The sequence below is a fragment of the Solanum dulcamara genome, chromosome 3 (genome assembly GCF_947179165.1).
Source record: "Solanum dulcamara chromosome 3, daSolDulc1.2, whole genome shotgun sequence".
Lineage (NCBI taxonomy): Eukaryota > Viridiplantae > Streptophyta > Magnoliopsida > Solanales > Solanaceae > Solanum > Solanum dulcamara.
Window position 1 is genome coordinate 76,204,556 of NC_077239.1, and position 22,235 is coordinate 76,226,790.

At 32.2% G+C, this 22,235-nt stretch overlaps 3 protein-coding genes across 3 annotated transcripts; 1 reads left to right on the forward strand and 2 right to left on the reverse strand.

The window, feature by feature from the left end:
- The first annotated feature begins 3,070 nt into the window (after positions 1–3,070).
- LOC129883010 (cysteine synthase) lies at positions 3,071–8,773 on the forward strand. Its single transcript, XM_055957547.1, has 11 exons — positions 3,071–3,174; positions 3,859–3,915; positions 4,018–4,127; positions 4,281–4,338; positions 4,527–4,790; positions 4,864–5,001; positions 5,160–5,211; positions 6,879–6,958; positions 7,099–7,158; positions 7,350–7,430; positions 8,443–8,773. Exons 2-11 carry the CDS (start codon positions 3,874–3,876, stop codon positions 8,533–8,535), a joined length of 978 nt encoding a protein of 325 aa, XP_055813522.1. The 5' UTR covers positions 3,071–3,174; positions 3,859–3,873; the 3' UTR covers positions 8,536–8,773.
- Positions 8,774–9,228: 455 nt separating this feature from the next.
- Positions 9,229–10,027, reverse strand: LOC129883011 (preprotein translocase subunit SECE1). Its single transcript, XM_055957548.1, has one exon. It carries the CDS (start codon positions 9,898–9,900, stop codon positions 9,391–9,393), a length of 510 nt encoding a protein of 169 aa, XP_055813523.1. The 5' UTR covers positions 9,901–10,027; the 3' UTR covers positions 9,229–9,390.
- A 10,883-nt stretch (positions 10,028–20,910) lies between these two features.
- On the reverse strand, positions 20,911–21,695 carry LOC129883690 (uncharacterized). Its single transcript, XM_055958303.1, has 2 exons — positions 21,377–21,695; positions 20,911–21,158 (listed from the first exon to the last, which is right to left on the reverse strand). The coding sequence occupies exons 1-2, from the start codon at positions 21,693–21,695 to the stop codon at positions 20,911–20,913; spliced, it is 567 nt and encodes a 188-aa protein (XP_055814278.1).
- Between the last annotated feature and the right edge of the window lie 540 nt (positions 21,696–22,235).

The following is a 22,235-nucleotide window of genomic DNA, read 5'->3' on the forward strand; positions in this document are numbered from 1 at the left end:
ATTATTGACAGTTTTAAAAATACTTCCTTATTTGGCTTACTGCTTCCGATCTTGCTATCTGAGCGAAATACACCCTTAAATTCTCGTTGAGTTTAAAAGTGTTTTCAACACTTCTCTCGATTTTTTATTAAGAGTCTCATGCCCCTAGTTAGAGACCATTTGATGTGTCATGTTGTAGATCGGGAGTGTATCTAAGTTTAGTTAGTCAAATAAATGAGTACTTTTAAACCTCTCAATAATTTAAAAATGAAGCCGATAATTTACGTCAAATTCAGAAGTGTCTTCAATACTTCTCTTTTTAACTCATAAAAAGTAGTAATAATCGGCAATAATTACCACAATATGATGAATAATTTGTTGTAGGATATATAATCGTTTCTACATTTAATCAATATTTTCTTTCTAAGCTTGTTAGCTGCAATCATAACCGGCCAATCCTATTTATTTTAGAATAAGTTATCCAATACTTTTATGCCTTTTATTTTAGAGAAAACAACTGTATCCACTAATTTATGTCCTTTCTTTTACAAAGTTTAATACTAGAAGTTGTTGAATCAAAATTAATGTTAGCATCATTGAATATGGTGGGATGATTGAAATTCTTTCTTCCTAAATATATATTTTAAATTTAAGCTTATGTGAATAAAAAAAAAATTATTAAAAATACTGTCCAATAATAAATTTTGCAATATGTGAATTTAAAAATATCAATATCTAATAAAAAAAAAGATAAGCCATGTTACTATGATTCGACTTTGAATTATGTATTTTAACAAATACATCATCATTTGATTACTCTCTTGAAAAAAATATTTTAGTTTAAGATTAAATTACATTTATACCAAAGAAAAATCTTTTAGAATCCGGTCACTTTAGATTGAGACAAGTCAAAAAGGACAGGTCACATTCTAAATATGGTTTTTCAACTCTATCTTCAAATATCATTCTATTTACACGTTATAGTGTAGTAGTAAGACTGCTTTATTTTTAATTAGAGGTCTCGGATTCGAGCTTTAGGTATAAAAAAAAAAATCCTGTTGAAAACATCACCCTCAAATCGGCCCTGCAGTGCGCGATTCAAATTTAATTAGAGTTTCACGGACTCCAAACACTAAATGAAAAATAAATAAAAATAAAAATAAAATATCATTCTATTTATATCCAACACTTATATGAATCAATGTTGGACGTAAGAGTCCATCCGGTTAGCTGATCGTAAATAACTCATAGACTTTAAATATTAAAAAAAAATTAAGTATTGAATTTTTTTTAAAAAATAAGCAATCACGTATTTAAATAAAATTGTTGAAACTATCAAAACAGGATAAAAAAGTGTTAATAAATTGTTATTCTGTTAGAATAACTAAAATATTCTTCTTGTTCTTTTTTTTTTTTGCAAAAAATATGAATTTAAAAGTATTTGTATAAAGAAGAGGAGGAAGACGGATATACAATAAAGCGAAAGTTAAGAGCTTTATTTTGAAAAAAGATAACATTTGAATTAGAAAAAATATTAAGGACAAAATAATAAAATACTAGATCAAACAAAAAATGTTTACTATGAGCTAAAAAAAATATAAGTTAGGAATAACCAATTTAGAGTTTTTGATTGATTTTAACTTATAAACACTTTAATAATCATCAAAAACATCAATAAACTAAAAAGTGCCCAATTTAAGCAACACCTTAGCCAAACACCCTCTAGATATGAATTTCTTGTGCGATAATTAAGGGCCTGTTTGAGAAGCCATAAGAGAATCAAAATTAGGTTTATTTAGAGGTTATAAAAATATAATTATTTATTGATATATTTTCAAAAATTAATAAGTATCTTAAATATCTAATTTAATATTATTTATAAATACACATATTTATCAAATATTAACTTCAATTTTTATATAATTAACTTTTATTTTAAAATTTAATTTAATTATATAATTATATTTATGCAATCAAACAATACGTTTATAATTATATTGTAGTTACATTACATTATAATAGTATTTTAAAAAATTCTATTGGAACTCGCCTCGAGGCTCGCTCGGGGGCGGGACTCTAGCAAAACGCCCCAAGATTCAAATGTGAGACTTAGTTTTGTAAGATTTACGTCCTAAATGTCAGATTGTACGTCTTAAGCACGCCCAACGCCCAAAGCTCGGGGCTCGCCTAACAGATCTTACACAAATTATGTGTTAAAATCTTTAGTTAACATTGTTTATCCTCATAATTCTTAAATAAGTGAATGATACTTAAAATTTTTTAATCTATAGAGATAAGAAGATTGAGAGTAACTCAAATAGCAAGTTGTAGTATCACATCTTTACTATTTGGTAACACTATGAAGGTGATTATATATTGCATAACATTTCTTTTAAAAATTTGTAGTGAAATTTTACGTTTTCACTTATCATTGCTTTTCATGATTTTGTCATATATCTCAAAATTATCATATTTTATTTTCTATTTGAAAGTAATTTTATTTGTATTCATGATGGAGTGATATTTTTATTATAATACTAGTAAGTTTTATTGATTATTTTCTTTTAGGGAGGGTAAAATGTATAGTATGATAAAAAATATTTTGAGAAATAATGATTCTTTTATTATTACAAAATTAAGATATTAGATTATTTATACTTGTATAGTCATGTTAGAAGTTTTATTTTCTATGAGTTTCCTTAATCATACTTGTAATTATTTCAAACTATTGATGTATTTTTTATAATTTTATGTTATTATATTACTATACCATATTGTAAATTAAAAATTTAAACACCCTACGTCTCGAGGCTTAAGTCTCGCCCTATATTAAGTAAAACGCCTTGCCTCACGCCCCCGCCTTTTAAAACACACTATATTATAACAAACAAATATATTATAAACTATCTAAAATAATTACATTAATTTTAGTTACCGGGTAATTTTTCAAATAAATCTAAAAAGTTTGAAAATAAAAAAAAAACACGTTTGAACAAAAAGGCAAGATGCCCAAATTTGCACGATAAGGTAAGTCAAACAAAAGACAAATTTTAGTAAATTATTGATTGGAAAAATCAACAAAATGGCTATATATGTAACGTTATTCACTACTCTTCCTAGACAGTCACGGTACATTTGCTCCTCTTATAGCATCTTCAACAAGGCTGTTCCTTTCTTGTCATTGTCAAATCCCAGGTAATTAATTTTTCGTTTTTTCCCTCAATTTTTTGGCTTTTGATTGCCTTATAGATAATTGTTTCTCTGTTTATTTGCTAAGATTACTGTTTTTTTCCTTACATCTGATCAGATTTATGCTCAAGATTTGTTGGTTTTACTTGTAAAGGTATCAGGGAAGGAGATTTAAAAAAAAATTATGAGATAAAAAGTGATTCTGAGAATTGGGTTTTTGTTCTTCAAGAATGTAGGAACTGGGGATGATGGATTCTTGGTGTTGATGGAATAAAAATGGAATCATTAATTATAAGGGATAGGATAAAAGATACTCATGTTCTTCTTTGAATTTGTTAGTATACAAAATTTTGAGCTTTTTGGTGTTTTCCCCCTAATTTAGCTGGCAAATAGTTGTAATTGGTGTAAGTTGGAAAAGGAAAAGAATTGCTAAGAATAAACTGACGTTCATTTCAGTATTGTTTTCCCTTCCTGAATATTGAAAGCTGGTTATATTTTGTAAGGAACGAAATTACCGGGGTGGAGTGGATTGGATTTAGAGGGTTCCCAAATAGTTAACCCAAACTAATTTGAGACTGAGGCATAGTTGATTAATTAATTGACAGTGAGAGGTTTAAATGAGTAGCTGATTTGGTGAACTGTGTTTTGATTCTATAAAGTTTCACTTAGTTTTGCTATAAATCATTGCAGAATTAACCTGATAATATGGCGGCAGAAAAGACTGGAATTGCTAAGGATGTAACTGAAGTAAGTTGACTACCTGTTGTATCTGGTTGCTTTCGGGGTATTGTTTTTCTTCCGAATTTGTATACCGCATAGATTGTATTAATTTGTGATTTTGACCCACAGTTGATTGGTAACACTCCTTTGGTGTATCTGAATAATGTTGTGGAAGGATGTGTTGGACGTGTTGCTGCCAAGCTGGAAAGCATGGAGCCATGCTCTAGTGTTAAGGATAGGTGAAACTTCATTTTGTTTGTGGATATTCCTTCACAAGAATTATGTGCTACATTTCATGTTTTACAAGAATCACTCATCTCCCTGAATGTTTGAGCTGTGCATTTATCTAGGATGTCTGTGTTTTGCTTATCTGTTGTTATGACTACTCTCAGGATTGGTTATAGTATGATTACAGACGCTGAGGAGAAGGGTCTAATCAAACCTGGCGAGGTTAGTTATCCTTATTTCCAGAAATAACTTTGCAATGCTTGTTTCTTGGTTTGTGGGTTGAAGTGGTTCTTCAATTTGGTGGATGTGATGATTGTCTCAAGGAGGAATGGAGCCATTTATATTATAGATCTGATCGCTAACTTGTTTAGCAAATCGAATCTGACTTATTATTTTCGTTCTTTGTGAAGAGTGTCCTCATCGAGCCTACAAGTGGAAACACCGGTGTAGGATTGGCATTCATGGCTGCTGCTAAAGGCTACAAACTCATCATTACGATGCCTTCTTCAATGAGTCTTGAGAGAAGAATTATTCTGCGTGCCTTCGGTGCTGAGTTGGTGCTTACCGATCCAGCAAAAGGGATGAAAGGTGCTATTTTGAAGGCTGAAGAGATAAAGGCCAAAACACCCAACTCCTATATTCTTCAGCAATTTGAAAACCCTGCAAACCCAAAGGTATTCTTTTTCCCAAGCCAAGTTTACTTTCTCTGATGCAGGTATGGCTAACTCAAATATAACCATAATATAGATACACTATGAAACCACTGGTCCTGAGATCTGGAAAGGCTCAAACGGGAAAGTGGATGCTTTTGTCTCTGGCATTGGAACAGGAGGCACAATAACTGGTTCAGGCAAGTATTTGAGAGAGCAGAACCCCAACGTCAAGGTAAGATTGTTTAAGAATTGGGCTAATGCCTTGTAGTACAAAACATTTGATTTGGTTTTGATTAGTAATTGACTTATGTCTATATGCTGAATTTTCAATTAATGTTGTCATGATTTGTAAAATTGGTTCCTTTTTTCCTTTCTGCAATTGGATGATAGCTGTATGGTGTGGAACCAGTTGAAAGTGCTATCCTTTCTGGTGGAAAGCCTGGTGAGCCTTTTCTTCTTTCTCAACCATTATGTCTTTAAAAAGGGCAGCCCGGTGCACTTAAGCTCCCGCTATGCGCAGGGTCCGGGGAAGGGCCCGACCACAAGGGTCTATTGTACGCAGCCTTACCATTATGTCTTTCTTTATCAGATATTGGGTCTCACACTACTATCTTAATTTACTGGTGTAGTGCTGTTAACATTATTTCTGGTTTTGAGCCACATCTAACTAACATTCTAATTGAGGCGAATGAGCAGCAGTACATGTGCTACTAACAGGCTCCAGTCTTATTATTGTTCTTCTTGTAGAACCTAAGGTCATTTAGTATTGTAACAATATCTATTTGTGTAACTAATGCTACAGTTCACACAAAACCTAGAGGCTAGTATAGCTGAAATTTTGAATTTTAAATGGAATCTCAAAGTAAATGAGTAGATGGGATTTGTCAAATTAATTCAGAGGAGTAGGCAGTGTCTGGATAGCAAAATTCCCCTGATCCATCTCAGTAATATATAGGAATTTCATGCATGTATTAATTGATCTTTGTGCTCCTTTCCCTCTCCGAAAACATTACTTGTTAAAGGGCTTAGGATTTATTTGGCCTTCTTGGTCACTGAGTAGCATGTCTTGGCGTCTTAGTAGTCACTTTGCTTGCATGATATATTGGCACGGAACCAGCTTTTATTTGTTAATACTTTTCTGGAGAGCTGCAACAGCATTATATATGATGGAGGTCAATAATCAAGTCTCGTCCACAGTCCATCTGCTTGTTTGAACCATAACTGTTTCCTAGTCCTAGGAAGTTTATTAAACCCTTACTATGCCTATTGCAAAACCACAAACAAAAAGAGCTATATTGTAAACGTTCCAGGACTTTCTTTTTACCCTTTAACTAAACTGTTAAACTTAAGTTTTAACTGAAGATTACAATCAACAGTATGCCAAAAATGGGATTCTCTAAATTATGCTAAAGTTAGATTGGAAAAGCAGAAAGGTAAATAAAATTGCTTTGCTTGTTTTTGTAACAGTCTATTTTTACTATATCTCAGACTCTCTATTGTTTTACTGGAGTAATATTTTAGCATGCAAAAGCCTAGATACAAAGAAATGTTAATCTGCTGTTTAAACATTTTCCCAGCACTTATATAGTATGAATAATATACAATATACTCTTAAGGTTTTTTTCATTTTTGTATCTCAATTTTAGCGCCAATCTGTTTTTGAAATGCTTCTTTGATTTTATAATTTCTTATGCCATAAAGGGCAACTGAGATTATACTCTCCTATCTTTACCAGTATTTATGTTTTTATCACTAACCATATACAGTATGTTTCAGTCCTAAACTATTTGGGATCAACTATATGTATAATAGTAGTAATTTTCACTCTTGAATGCCTAAAGAGCAAAGTATAACAATCCTATCCCTTCTGAACTCCATTTTGTGTCAATCCAGAAATATAGGAGAAATTTTTTGTCAGTAAAGAGCTAAAAGTTGCACCACCTTTCTGAATGGTTATCCGATCCCATCAGCCCACCGCGGCACCAAAAGGGAAAAAGTACAACAATTAAGTCATAATGTGATCATGTTTGAAGTTCTGCTCTGTAAACAATTTAAGATGTTATTGTTATATTATTCAATTTGACATACAGCTTGCCCTTGATGCATTAGGCCCACATAAGATTCAGGGGATTGGTGCTGGTTTCGTTCCTGGTGTTTTGGAAGTTAACCTTATCGATGAAGTAGTTCAAGTAAGATATTTACTTTCCAGAAAATCCTTTCTACAAAGTTATTGAACTATGTGAAACAGTGAATCTTAGTTTTTGTTCTACCTTATTGATCTTGAGCTTGGTAGGAATGTGACAGACTTTATTTGTTATGATAAAATCAGGTTTCAAGTGAAGAATCCATAGAAATGGCTAAGCTTCTTGCCTTGAAGGAAGGATTGCTTGTAAGTTTGACTGTTCTAACTGTGCTCCCCATCCCCCTCGTGGCTCCCTGGAAAAAAAAAAGATGACTCCCACGAAGAGAGTAAAGAAAAAAAACAGTGCAACAACTATTAACATCGTAATATTAATGCTCCAGTTTTGCACACTCCTAGTGTTCTACATGTTTAAATCATGAAAATATGCATTTTAACAGGTGGGAATATCATCTGGTGCTGCTGCTGCTGCGGCAATTAAAGTTGCTAAGCGCCCTGAAATGGCTGGGAAGCTCATTGTTGTAAGTATCTATCACTTTTTATGAAATGCTAGATAAAACATGATCAACCGAAGCTGATAAGTTATGTGAAGTGAAAAATTGAAATATCATATGGGATCAAAACAAAAAATAAAAGATGCAACAGTGTCTTAATGGACTAGTAGAATTTAGTTATTTGTAGGAATCTAAGTGATTGACATGGTGAAATGTTTTTGATCCTGTTCATCTTATATAGGTAGGAAGTGCTTCATTTAATATTTTTCTTCCCAAAATATCTTGTTTTCTGCATATTTGTCAAAAGAAGTTCTTTTTTTCTGCATTAACTTTACAGATTAGCCAATATGATGAAAACAAATTCATCTCTATTCTAAAAAAAAAAAAAAAAATTCATCTCTATTCAGTGTTGTGTTTCTTCTGTTCCTCAGTTCCTCTCTTTCAAATACATCTTTTTTTTTTTTTTTGGTTGCGTGGGCTTAAATGCTTGATATGTAAGTGTGGAAGGTCTGAAATTTAACAGTAGTTGGGTTGAGTTGCTTCATTGGCAGTGCTTGGGACCTGAAAGATGCAATAACTCGATGGTCATTGTGCTATAAGGCTCAAAATTTTTGTGCCTACTGCTACTGCCGAATAACTCATCAATTGTCGACGCCTACTTCTAAAATGAGCCTACAAAAATGAGTAGTTTTATAGACAAGTGTTACCTGACTCCTCATTTTGATCGTGTGTGACATAAATTTTTATCTTGTCCAGTAAAGCACCCTAATTATGGAACTTGTTCAATGTACTACTTTATCGATCCATCTTGTGCTTCTTGCCATTAGTGTTTTATTGTTTTAGTAGCATGTTTAATTTGTAAGTTTTGGGCACATAATAATCATTCCTTGCTTGTGCTAAACAAGTATCGAGTTGACGTATTGTCTCCGCATGGAAAATATTTTCACCAATCTTAGTCATTTGCATGATGGAATAACGATCTCAACCTCAGTGAGGTTTGTTTTGCCTCTAAGTACAGCTAATTGAAACTGGTATGCAGGTTATTTTCCCAAGCTTCGGGGAGCGATATCTTTCATCTGTGCTCTTTGAAACTGTCAGACGGGAAGCGGAGAACATGACCGTGGAGCCTTGAACTTTTTGTCCTTCGATTACCATATCTAGTCTCGAAATGGGTTTTCCGATGATAGCAGAATGTTCTTGTCTGAACTTTTCCCTTCCCGTTTTGCTGAAACTGCTAGAAAATAAGGCCTTTTCTTTCCTTTAGTGGCCATTTTCTTTTAAAAGTAAGGAAACTATTCAAGTATATTTTAGTGCTTTTGTTATTCTACACCATTTGAAATTTAAAGAGCTGTTGCTTCTTGTTCATGAAAGTTTTGCTTCTTGGCATATTTTTACTTGGTTTTACATTGGAAACAAGGAGAGGGTCTATCGAAAACAAAGTTTATACCTCATATAGATAGAGCTAAGATTTGCGTACATCTTACTTTTCTTAGACCTCATTTGTGTGAGATTACATTGGATGGAGGACAGAAAAAATAATAAGAAAAAAATATTATATATCATTTCAAAAACAAGAAACAATAGCAATAGCCAAATGATGCAATAATTGAAGCATAAAAAGTAATGTAAATCATAGGATATGAAACTACGAGAATAATGCTATTATAACTGGTAAGAACAAAAATAGGTGCATTAAATTACCATCAAATCTATTTCGCAAGAAAATAAAACGTCGCTCAACTATCAACTTTTCTAAAACTACTTAGCAACCATCAAATTATATTAAATGCTCATTAATTACCTAACTATTATTAAGCGTAAAAGATTAAAAACTCCACTTTCAGCCTTTCATATTCCAGTATTCTAATCAAATTTTTGCAACAACAGAAGGGAAAAAATTGTTGAAAATTATTGTAATGAAAAAAAGAACTAAAACACACAAAAAGAACAAAAAAAAAAAGATTTTAAAGAAGCCTTATCTTCATGTTCAACCAAAGAAATCTTGTACACCTTTTCCGGCGAAAACTTGATCGGAAAGTTCAGCCAAAACGGCATTAAGAGTTAGCAAAACGACACTGGACCCAGCAATAACCCCAATTACAACTCCAGTAGTACTCAACACCTTACCAGAAGCTGGCCATTCAATTTCCCTTATCTCCTCCGCCACACCACTCCAAAAATCCGGCTCTTTCTGTTCTCTCTCTTTCATCAGCTTCTTTATCTCCAACCCCACATCCGACGGCATCTCTTCTCCTCCGGCTTCTTTTTCGGTTTCCGGTAGTGGGTTTTGCTCGATTTCCGATGAAGAGTTGTTGGAATTCGAATCTTGAGTGGCTCTTGGGCTAGTGAAGGAATTGATTTTTTTGGAAATGGAAGTGAAATTGGTGAGTCTTTTGAGATGGGTCGAAATGGGTGTGGGTTTTCTGTGGCGGAGGAATTTCGAAGAGGAAGAAGGAAGTGCAAGCGTGGATTGTGAGAAGGAAAGTGGATGCGCCATTGATGCAGAGCTATGAGCTTTACTAATTACTGTATATGTTGAGAAAAACTTGGAAAGGATGAGTAAATGGAAATGTTTTATTTTGTGTGTTATACAACTAACATTACTTGTGCGTGACTTCTTTAAAAGTTGACAAGAGGATTTTGGGTCCCACTTTATTTGCTTGTAAATTACATTTGTATATATATATAAAAGATAATCCTCAGCCGTGTGGCACCACAAGAAGCCAAAATTTCCATTCATTTATTTTTATAATTTTTTTGCACTTTTTACGAAATAAGATATTTTTTTTATAAAAAAATGATAAACAATCGGCTGAAGAGTCCAAAAGGCAATATACACTACCAAAAGATACATTCATAACTGAAGAGCATGTGAATTTTTAATTTGATTTTGCAGATGCAAGGCCAATGAACATTCAGATTTTGAAGACAAAGCTTTTAGTAATGAGTGAAAAAAAGGTAATGGACTCTTCAATTAACATTCAGATTTTGAAAACAAAGCTTTTAGTAATCGGTGAAAAAAAGGTAATGGACTCTTCAATGACGGATGTGTCTTTTGACAGTGTTTAGTGTTTTTTGGACTCTTCATCCGATTGTTTTCCTTTTAAAAAAAAATATTTTTTTAGTTTGAAATGAATGCAAAACTTTTTTACTAAATATGGGTTATGAAAGATTTTAAGTTGAATGAAGATTGTGGCATGTTTCAAAGAAGATATAGAAAACGGAAGGGTCAACGTGGAAGTGGTAAGATTTGTGTGCTGAAATCTTAATTATCACTTAAAATGGAATCAATGACAGTAAGGAGCACGACTAGTCATGTTTTTTTTTGTGAAAGAAAATAATAATAATTATTCATTTATGCTTAAAGTTATCTATACACACACCTGGTGTGCCATCTTCCATTGATGAGGATTTTTTTTTTTGGATTTTACCCTCTAATTTTCACACAATAGAGAGAAGTTGGGCCTCACATGTTGCTTCAGTTATAAAAAAGGAAAAAAAAAAAACAGAGAAGAACATATGCAGGCTAAGTTTTGGTTCCAAACTACAAGCAGCTATGCCCTTCTTGTATGTTGATACTTTTACTTTCATTGTTGTCTGCTTTCATGGATCACCTATTCAATAATTGAATTATTTCGTTATTTTTTCTTTTATGATTTTTGGGATTCACATTTTCTTAGAATGAGGTTGTTGGAGAGAGAATATCTCAAAAGATTACATAAAATTGAAAATTTATCTAACAAAAACATTAAACTTTATTTTGTATTAATAAAAATCACTTAACTAAATTTAACATTAAAAAAGGTCTGATTTGATTCAATGGCAGTATAATTTTGTTTGGCAACAACACGTGACATTGATTCACAAATTGCCTTATCCACATCTTCGATCATGATTTGATAAAATCTATTACGAGTATGTATTACATGGGCATAGAAATACTTCCTTTATATTTCAAATAAATTTGATTTATCTTCTTATGCACATCGCTTTCATGGTTATCTCGTTGATTAATTGTCTCTGTTATGATCATAATTACTTAAAAGTGTAGACCTATATACTGCTTGAATTTGCTTAATTTCAAAATTTTAGGATGATATTAAGGAATTATCATTGATTTAGTTACATTAGTATATGTTTTGATTATGTAATAACTCATTAGGTCATTTAAAAAATGAGCCCTTTCCTTTTTCATAAAATACCCTTTTTGTAAATTTAAATAGAGAAGTTTGGACTATTCGATAACTATGATTAATTAGTTGACGAGTGATTTTAAATAATTAATTTAATTAGTGAGCTAAATTGTTAATTTATGTAAGATCCTATACAACTTGACCTATATATTAAATTAAGTTAAGAAGAATTTATTAATTTAGATCATAGCATAATTAGAAGCCGGCGCTTGACATGGACGGTTTGGCGACATCACTTGGGCAACAAAAATTGCATCAGGTAAAAAGCTAATCACACTTGCATATTGTGCTATTGAATAGATGTAGGGCTAAATTTCATTATCATATTTTTTTTGAGTGGTGAAAGAAAAGGAACAACATAATATTTATTAGTATTATAGTAATAATTTAAAAGGAAATACGGTCAATTTCATATGAGATAATGGTGGTCTTTTAGACCAAGTATGAGTGGCAATTAATGACAATTGGCCAATGAATAGGTAAAAATTAGTAATTATAGGGTAATGATTACAATGATAGGATGGATGGTTACTAATACTTTTTGGAGTTTAAGTTACGGGTTTTGTAACTTTACCATATATTTGAATCATTCTCTTCTTCTATTGGTACTCATGTAAAAAAAATTAAGAGTTGATAAAATTGGTATATATATTTAATATATTGGGTATATTGTATTAGATGAATACTATATTAGATTTATGATGTTTGGAGGAATGAGACTTAATCCTGGGCTTGATATTTAGAATTTGATTATAGATTTGAGTGAGTTTTTGGGTCTAGGCTAGATCATCAAAATCATTGTCGTTAGTGTCAGTTTGTGAAAATATTGCTTATAAATTCTAAAATTACATAGAAAATATTAATTTATAAATTATAAGTGATTTTATTAAATCTTATAACTAGTCATTATTTTCTTAGTCTAGTAAAAATGATTTTAGAAAATTTCATACTTCCATTTTTTTTGGTTGCTCCTTTTTTCCCTCTTCCGCCATTTCATCTTCAAATAGATTTTGTTTTTTTGAAGGATATATCTAGACTTGGGCTTGTACATAGATATTAAACAGGCTAAGACCCAAAATGTAATGGATCTTCTTCAAATGATGGTAGCTATATGGGCCTTTAAAAATTTGGAAAAATTACCCAAATACATAACTTATTTTACCATATTTTTTAAAATTTTCTATCATTAGAAAAAAATACAAAAATTTATATTCTCTCCTATTCTTGGATACATCACTTTATAAGAGATATATCGATCGAATACATCACTTTACACAATGTATCAGCACATACGTGATATATCGGGACGTTGAGTGATGTATTTGAAATCGAGACTTGTTGTATCAGGACGTTGAGGAATGTATCCTGAACCGAGACACGATGTATCGGGGCATTTTTGGGATGTATTCGGATTTCACCAAATTTAAGAAATTTTTGTAATTTGGAAAAAAGTAGAAATGTAATGTAATTAACTCTTAATATTATGACATTTGTGTAATCCCTACTAAAAATTTCGTTGGGTTGAGTTGAAAACTATAAACAATAGTAATAATAAATTGTTGGGGAACTTACATAAGTTTATCCTTCAGTCATCTAGCTTACCAACATGATAGAAGTAAATATTGTCGATACACTTTAGTATATATAGTACATATTTTGTAAACTAGATATCCGAGTGATATTTAACTGGAATTTTTCCTAAATTGTTTCCACAAATAGCTAATTTCTTTTATTTTTCAGACAATTTTTTTATTTGCTCGGAAATCTAACAAAAAAATATTATAGAATCAAATATCATTTTTAAAAGGAACAATTTCAAATATATACAATAAATTAATTGGTTTACAATAAATATAGCCATGTTTTATTTACATAAAAAATAGCCAAAAATCATAGGAAATATACAGTGACTATACAATATAGCTTGCCAAAAGTCATAGAAAGTATACACTGACTATACAATATAGATTATTTATACATTATGATACACTGCATATACGTTATGATACATTCTATACATGAAATATGATTCCAACCTTCCTGCTGCTCTGTATAGTCCTATTAGAGGGTAATACAATACTCTAACGATTCTTGCCTTGTACTGAGTATTCATAAATATACACCAAATGACCTTTTTTTGATAATTAAAATGACTGAATGACCATCTACCGTAATTATCCCTTTTTAAAATCTCTTGTGTAATCCAATCACATGAGAAGTCATTCATTAATAGGGAGATCATTTTGTGGGAAAAATTCTTGTGACTAGACGACTTCAACTAAAATCTAATACATGGACTTTGCCTACAGTATAAAAATCCAACTTTATTTGGTCCTTTCAATGGCCAAATTTCTTCTAGTAAAAATTATTATAGTCAAAGAAAAGATCATATATTGTAATATTTGTGAGTTGTTTAGAATATTACATCAAAATTGAATTAGGCCTCATGTATATATATTTTTTACTCAGGGTAAATCCACTTCTTTACAAGTCCAGTAACATATAATTCCTGATTAAATTTACAGGTGAGCTCTTTTTAATCCAAGAGACACAATTTCTTTCGAGATAACCCACAAAAAAACAAAAATAAAATTCTAACACAATATTTATGTATATATTGCTCTGTTCATTTTTACTTATCTACTATTTTAAAAATAGATTTTTTTTGACATTTTTAACATATCAAAGAGGACAATTACTTTTTTCCATGTTTAATCCTTAACATTGTATGAGACCCTACAAGACGTGTTCAATTTCAGTTGGGATTCTATAAGACGAGTTCAATTTCAGTTAGAGTTCTTGTAGGCTAGTATCTAGAATTGTAACGACCTGTCCCCATCGTTATGGATAGGCCAATGGGGAAGGAGTTTGAGCCAGAAATTTTCGGGTAGTAACTTCAAATTTTTTTAGCTTAGGCCAGACTTGGACGAATTCTGAGTTAGGTGAATTCTATGGTGGCCTTGTGAATGGTAGAAGATCGAATCTCTAAATTGATTGGGTAAGATAATATCCAAGACGTTGCGGAGCATTTACGGCTTTGCGGAATCGCATTTGGGCGAGTAAGACTCCCGGAAATGGACTTGGCGAGAAAGGTATAATTTTATACGTATTGAAAAGGGGTTATGTTGTGAAATAGGGGTCTGGATCTCAAGTTCTGAGCTCTTTGTTTCTGTGCAACCCGCAAGAGCGGAAATTGTCCCGCTAGAGCGGGACAGTCGCGACTTAAAGACGGGGAAAAATCCGGAACAGTTATTTTGACTCCCACTCCGTTCTTAAGTGACCAGAAGCCACCTAGGGCGAATTCTTGCTGAAATACACCATATTTTGTATCTAAAGTAAGTAAATCACTCCCTTCGTAATTTGATTCCTAGAATCTAGAAACTATGGTTGATAATCATTGGGGGGGGGAAGGGGTTGAACTGAAACTAATAGTGGGGTGGGATTAGGATTATGAGTTTTGGCCTAGGAGGGGAATTATGTTATAATTCATGTGAACTAGGCCATTGTATTGATCATTTGCATACATGTGACTTTTTTTAGAGCAAGAACAAGTGAAACGAGCCAGAAAAGAGAAAGCTTTTGAATTTTAAGGTTGTTGAAGCTCGAATTCAAGGTAGGTGATGGTTTTGTTTCTCGTATGTGTTTCATATGCTTGATAAATTGCTTCATGATATGCATATGTGTATATGAATGGAGAAACATGCTAGATTTTATGTGAATTGATCACATACTAGACTGTTGTATGATTAACCTGTTCTTGGTAACAAAATGTTGAATACTGAATGTAATTGTGGTTGTTTGTATGTTGGGATTGGGTGTCACATTCTTGCATTAATTGGATCAAGTGTCATGTTCCGACACATATTTAGATTGGGTGTCACATTCCGACATATATTTAGATCGGGTGTCACATTTCAACACAAACTTGGGATCGTGTAACACCTCAATTTTTTTTGTTAAGACTCGAGCCATTCTTCATATCGGTGTAGACTCGAAATCGATGAATTATAATAGTATATATGAGTTAGGATCAATTCCTAACTATATAAAGTGTATTAGGTATGATTTAGAGTCATAAGAGATTTCTAACACCAAGCCAAGTTCAAAGAATTTTTATCGGCTAAGTTTTTGTATGAGTCCATATAAGGGTCAACTTAAAATGACCATATCTCTCAGAATATTACATTTATGTGTCCTATGACCTACCAAATTAAAGTTCTACGTGTCTTCTTTCCAACTCCGCCAAATTTGTCTCATTTGGAGTTTGGAGTAAAACGTTATGACCATTTTACTGGAGACGCTCTATCTTAGAAGAAGTCTGCGACTCGGAGAGAACGCGAACCCTATTACTTAAGCCAAACGATGCCCCTTTATTTTTTAAGGGTATTTTTGTCATATAACCCTTTGATAGTTATTTTAATGTCCCTAAACGTGTATAAAATCAGTTCTTTCTCATTAAAAAACTCTCTAATTCACTCTTAAACTTTAATGCTCAAGAATTTTCAAGAAAAACATTAAGTTAGGGTTCTCTTTCAAGGTTCTTCATCAAGATAATTTCTTCTTCATAGATTTCAAGATTTCCAATCCAAATTTCTTCATACATATATGAATCTCTAAGAGAAATCTTAAATCCTAACCATAGGATTTCCAAGAAAACAAATTCTAGAATTTCAAGAAAGGGTATCTTGATTGTTCTTCTTCAAGTTAAGATTTTTTCATCAAAATTTATGGAGATTTTATGGTATGTAAGGCTAAACTAAATCATGAACTTTGTTCTTCCATGTTCCCTATAATTGTGATAGATTGATTTGTCAATGAATTGAGTCTCCACGATTGTGATAGGTTGAATTGTGAATGAATTGAGTTTCCATGATTGTGTTTCTTGAGAATTTTCTTTAAACTTAACATATTTTTACATAATATTGCGTAATTGATGATTTCTATGAACTTGTTCTTGAACAAATGATTTTTGACTATTTACTTTATAAAACCTCGTGATAATTTGAGTAACATTGGATGAATATGATTAAGGATTGAGTCTAGAGCCTTGGACTTGTGAATGTATGATTGGGATTGGAATATGAGCATGATGATGGTCTTGATGAAACTTTATAGTCTTTGCATCTTCATTATTGAACTAAATTGAATGGCTTCAACTAAATGTTGTCATAAATGATCGTCCCAACTACTCATAAATAAATGATTTAGGAATGATTGGAAGATTGATTATCCAAAAGGATTGATTCGATAGAACCGATGAACTGATAACAGTCCATATGAGACTTGTTGATTGGTTTGATTGGAAGATTGATTGTCCGAAAGGACTGATTTGATAGAACCGATGAACTGATAAAAGTCCATATGAGGCTTGTTCATTGGTTGATTGAGATTGATTGTCTTATGAGAATTGAGTGATAGGAGGAGTATCGAGCATTGAATTAGGTAAGAGTAAGTAATAACTCTAACTCAATAACTACGTCGTCAAACGTAGGGGATGATTGAACTGTTAAAGTCTGATATTTCCCCCTTTTTCCTGGCAAGGTATTGGACGATTGTGGCAACAACAACGAGCTTGTTATATGATCACTGGCTCATAAATGATTGTTGTTGGATAAGAGAAACTCCCATATAGGTCTTGATAGTACTCTCATTTGATTGGATTGGATTGTATATGATTGGTCTCTGTCTAAATCTTACTTTTGCTTTAGAATTTTGACATCTTGATCGAGTTGCTTACTTCTTGATTTGAGTTATCTGAGTTGATAGTATTCTACCTTATGCATGTTTCATTCTGCTATATTACATACTCATACATTTCACGTACTGACGTCCATTTAGACCTGCATCATTTTATGATGCAGAGATAGGTTCTAGAGATCATCAATAGGTGCACCATTGATGATCTATTCATATTCCAACTGATTGGTGAGTCCTCCTTGATGTCGGAGGATGCCATTCTTTTATCATCTAGATTTTGAGTTTAGTTTTCTTAATTTGAATTGAGGTAGCCATGAACTGTCATTGACACTATTTAGATAGTAGTGATAGAGGCTTCATAGACTAGATTGTTGACTTATTGATTCGAGATTGTCTTTTGGCTAGTTTTATTCGTACTAGTTTTGTTGATTGGATAAAACAGGTTGTTGGCCTTTGGCCTTTTTCTATAAGTAGTTATTTGATCATCTTGATGAGTTAAGTCTTCCGCTGACAGAGAGTTGATTGAATGATTGTGTGAACATGCCAAGTGGTTCACTTAGGGACTAGCCAAAATTTCTAAGTGTCGGCTATGCCTAGAGTACCCTCTTGGGGCGTGACAGATCGGGTGTCACATTCTGACATAAGTTAAGTGTTTATAGGTCCCATGAGAGGATCGTTATATGAAAATTACATGATATGGATTTAGATAAATTATGATCTTGTTGAGTACCGAATTGAGTGGAAATGGTTAACTTATTCTGTATAGATGTGCTTATTGTGTTGAGTTTACTTGTCTATGATCCGTTTACTGGCTAACCACGTGATCCTATCAGTACACTGATGATTTTGTGTACTGATACTACACTTGCTCTGTCTTTGTTGAGTACAGGGCATATTCAACCGACTGCGGAGAGACCTTGCCTAGAGGAATAGTTGTTTTCAAGTTAAAGGGTGAGCTATTCTTTCAGGCTGCCGTGGACTCTTTCTTTGATTCTAGTCCTTCTTTTCAGGACTTAGATATTCAGACAATTGTTATATCATAATGATTTCCTTTTGGGGATTGCACTTCTTTTTTGTACTTTTTTAGTTTTAGAGTTTTAGTGCGATGACTTTCATTACTTAGGATGTTTCCGCATTTTCAGCTATTGTTTAGATTGTTTTATGAGTTTATGGGGACTCAGTATTATTTCCTGATTTATTTATACTTCCGCAAATCTTTAGCTGTTATATCTCACAAGTGTGTTAGCTTGGGTTGTAAAAATAGTTCTCTCACCGGAGGGTTAGTGTGGGTGCTAGTCATGGCGGGTCGGATTCGTGACACGAATATCCTATAAACTCTTTGGATATTTATAAAGAGGTTAGGAGGTCCAAATCATCCTTAATTCGAGAAATACAAGCTCTATTTATATAGGTGCTTTAAATCTCGTCTTTAAGTTTCATCAACTCTTGAAGTAGGGGCATTTGTAGACATCAAAATTGTATGAAACTCTACAAGACGTGTTCGATTTCAGTTGGGAGTCTACAAGACGAGTTTAATTTCAGTTAAAGTTCTTGGAGACTACTTTATCATAAACCCTAGTTCATGCATAAATAAAGAATAATATATTCCATTTGAAGAGGTATCACGAATATCCATAAACTCTTAGGATATTAATAAAAGATCAAGGAGATCCAAATTAGCCTTAATTCGAGAAATACGCTAAAAAAAGCCCCCAATTCACGAAGAAAATTTAGAGAAAAATCAAAAGATAAACAAATTTGTACTCACAACTTTGATGAATAAAATTATTCTTGTTATTTATTCTTTAATTGTAGTATGTTTTTTGTATTTGAGAAAAAAAATATTGCAAGCAACATTAATTACTTATTTACCAAATCATTTTCATATACCTAATATTCAATATCAATTAATAGTAATAATGTGATAGAATAGTCATATCAACTATTATTTTTACTTAGTAGACATGTCAAGTCCGAAGGAGTATTTATTAAAATAATCTTAATAAATAACATTCAATGTGAAAGTGTGTGTATCTTTAGATTGTCTTACATTTTCAAAAGAATCGTCAAACAGCTTTTCAGATTGTTTGCTTTCTCGTCATTTTACTTCTTCCGCTGAAATATTATTTATGGATCAAATTGGGTTAGTCTTCCCAAATTTTGATAGGCTGATATGAGCTAAGCTAATAAATGAGCAAATCAATAATTAATTAAAATTTCAGAGGATTATGATTTCATGAGCTTAATTTTTAGAAAAAAACTATTTAATTATACAAACATCAGATAAGTTTTCAAGAAACTATTCAAATTTTAGTAAAAGTGAATCTTCGAGATCATATCGATTAATTGAAAGACCTGAAGGCAGTGGAGGAGCCAGAAATTTTATGAAGGGGGTTCAAAAAAATTAAACACGCTAATCATATTCATAAATAAATAGGTCGGGTCAAATATACCTGTTTTGCAAGAAACAGGTGTCTTTCTACACATTTTTCATTTTTTTTGAATTCTCTTTAGCTCCTGAAAGTGCAAATGGAGAGCAAACATAAACTTTTACATTTAAAAAGACTTAAAATAAACACCAACTCAAAGTAAAAGCATTCTTCCTCCACAAAAAGAATTGACATAAAATTGCTTCAAAACAATACAAAAATACCCCGAACAATAGAAATTATTATATCTTGCTATGTATTACAAAACATAGTGATAATTACACCGCCTTGAAGGGAGATTAAGAAACCAAACACACGAATAAGCCTATCAAAACATTGCTTTACAATTGAAATTCAACAACATACACTATTACAATTGTATTCTAAGAGGTTTCATATCTTGAAATGTCTTAATAATAGCATCATTAGAAATACTATCAAATACATCTTTTTCTAAATAAGACACCAAACAACCACTAAAAAATTCATCACTCATTTGGTTTCGCAAGTCACTCTTGATAAACTTCATTGCCGAAAAAGCTCTTTCAATGGAGGCAGTGGCAACTGATAGAAGTATAGCAAATTTCACTAAGCGGAATACCAAAGGATAAGTAGAATGTTTCTTTGTCTGAACTAATCTTTTGGAAAGATCACAAAGCCCATTTAGATCAGAGAACCTTTCATCAACATCATAAACATCAACAACATAACTTGCAAGTTGATTCTCAAGAGCACTCATATTAGATTCATCAAAGTCATCCGGATATAATTTCGCCATTCTCATTACTTTTTTGATGTTAAAACTTAAAAATGAGTTAATTGATTTAAGCAAGCAATTCCATGGAGCAAATCGGTAGTCACCTCATCAAAACGATCATTAAGTTCTTAAAGTTACCAATCAATAATATTGCAAAAGACTTTAACACGATAATGATGTAAGATTGTATAGTTAACAAGCTTTCGTCGTGATCTTAAAGAGCTAACATATGGTTCCTCAAAGTTAGGTATCAAAACATCATGTTTGATACAAAATGTAATACCTTAGCAATAAGAGAGTCCCATTCATCATCCCTTAAAATTTATAACCTTCTCTTTGCTATTTCAACAAGTAGCATGGCATTTGCAATATCTTGCTCCTTTTTTGTAACCATTTATTAATCTCATTTGTAATTGCTAAGAAATCTCTCATCAAATGCAAATGAACGCAACCTCATATGTTCGGAAAGCTTCAAGATATCCCATTGCCTTAGCTCTTTCATTCAAATTTCGTGCATCAAGAGCAAGTGATTCAAGAACATCAAGAATAGAGCCAAACATAATAATAAAATTATTAAAGGATTTATAATGAGATCCCCAACGAGTGTCACAAGCTCTTGAAAGACCAAGTTGTTGATTCAATCCCCTACTTGTTGTAAGTTCACCCATATCTAATGCCTCTTTAATTTTTTTTTAGAATCACGTAATTCATTCATACATTTAAAAGTAGATCCCAATACATTTAAAATATTTGAGACCAATACTACAAATTTTCCCACTTCAACACACTTTTTAGAGACCCCAACAAGAGTTAGTTGAAGTTGATGAGCAAAACAATGAATATAATGAGCCGATCTACTTTCTTGCCTAATCAACATTTTAGGGCCATTGATATCACCTTGCATATTGCTTGCCCCATCATAATATTGTCCACGCACACTTGATGGAATCAAAGAATGTTGAGCAAGTAAATTAACAATTGCCTCCTTTAGAGATGAAGCACTAGTATCTTGGACATGAACAATGTCAATAAGTCGCTCCATCACAAATCTCTTTCTATCAATATATCGAAATACAATAGCCATTTTGCATGACACATCAAATGATTCATCAACTAGCAAGGCAAAGTAATCACCATTTAATTCCTCAAGAATAGCTTTAACGGTCTCTATTTTACATGCACTCACAATATCTTTTTGAATCATTGGAGAAATCATTTGATCATTTTGAGGAGCATGTTCTAGTACATAATCACAAATTTTGTCACATTTTTTTGTATACCATGAGAGAATTTCAAGAAAGTTATCCCTACTAAGTGATGATTTAGATTCATCATGACCTCGAATGCAAATTCCTAAGTTATGAGAAATCTTACTACATCAACCGAAGCACTTAAGCGAATCCAACATCCATACTTGAATTGATTAGATTGCCTCTCAAATGCAAATTGAATAGACTGCCGTTGTCATAATAAATCTTGACATTTCTTTTTTGATTGATTATGTATGCTATTTGGTAGACCAATATGTTTGTCAAAACTACTCTTTTTATTCCAACTCTTAAACCCAACACTTGAAAATACTTCACCTCCTACTTGATGAATGTTATGGTCTTTAAATAGATAACAATACAAATAATAGACTGCATCTTTACTAACACTATACTCCAACCAATCATGATATACATCATCAAACCATTCATGATTAAAACGACGTATTGATCCAGAAATATTTGTTTGAGGATACTCATGCACCGCT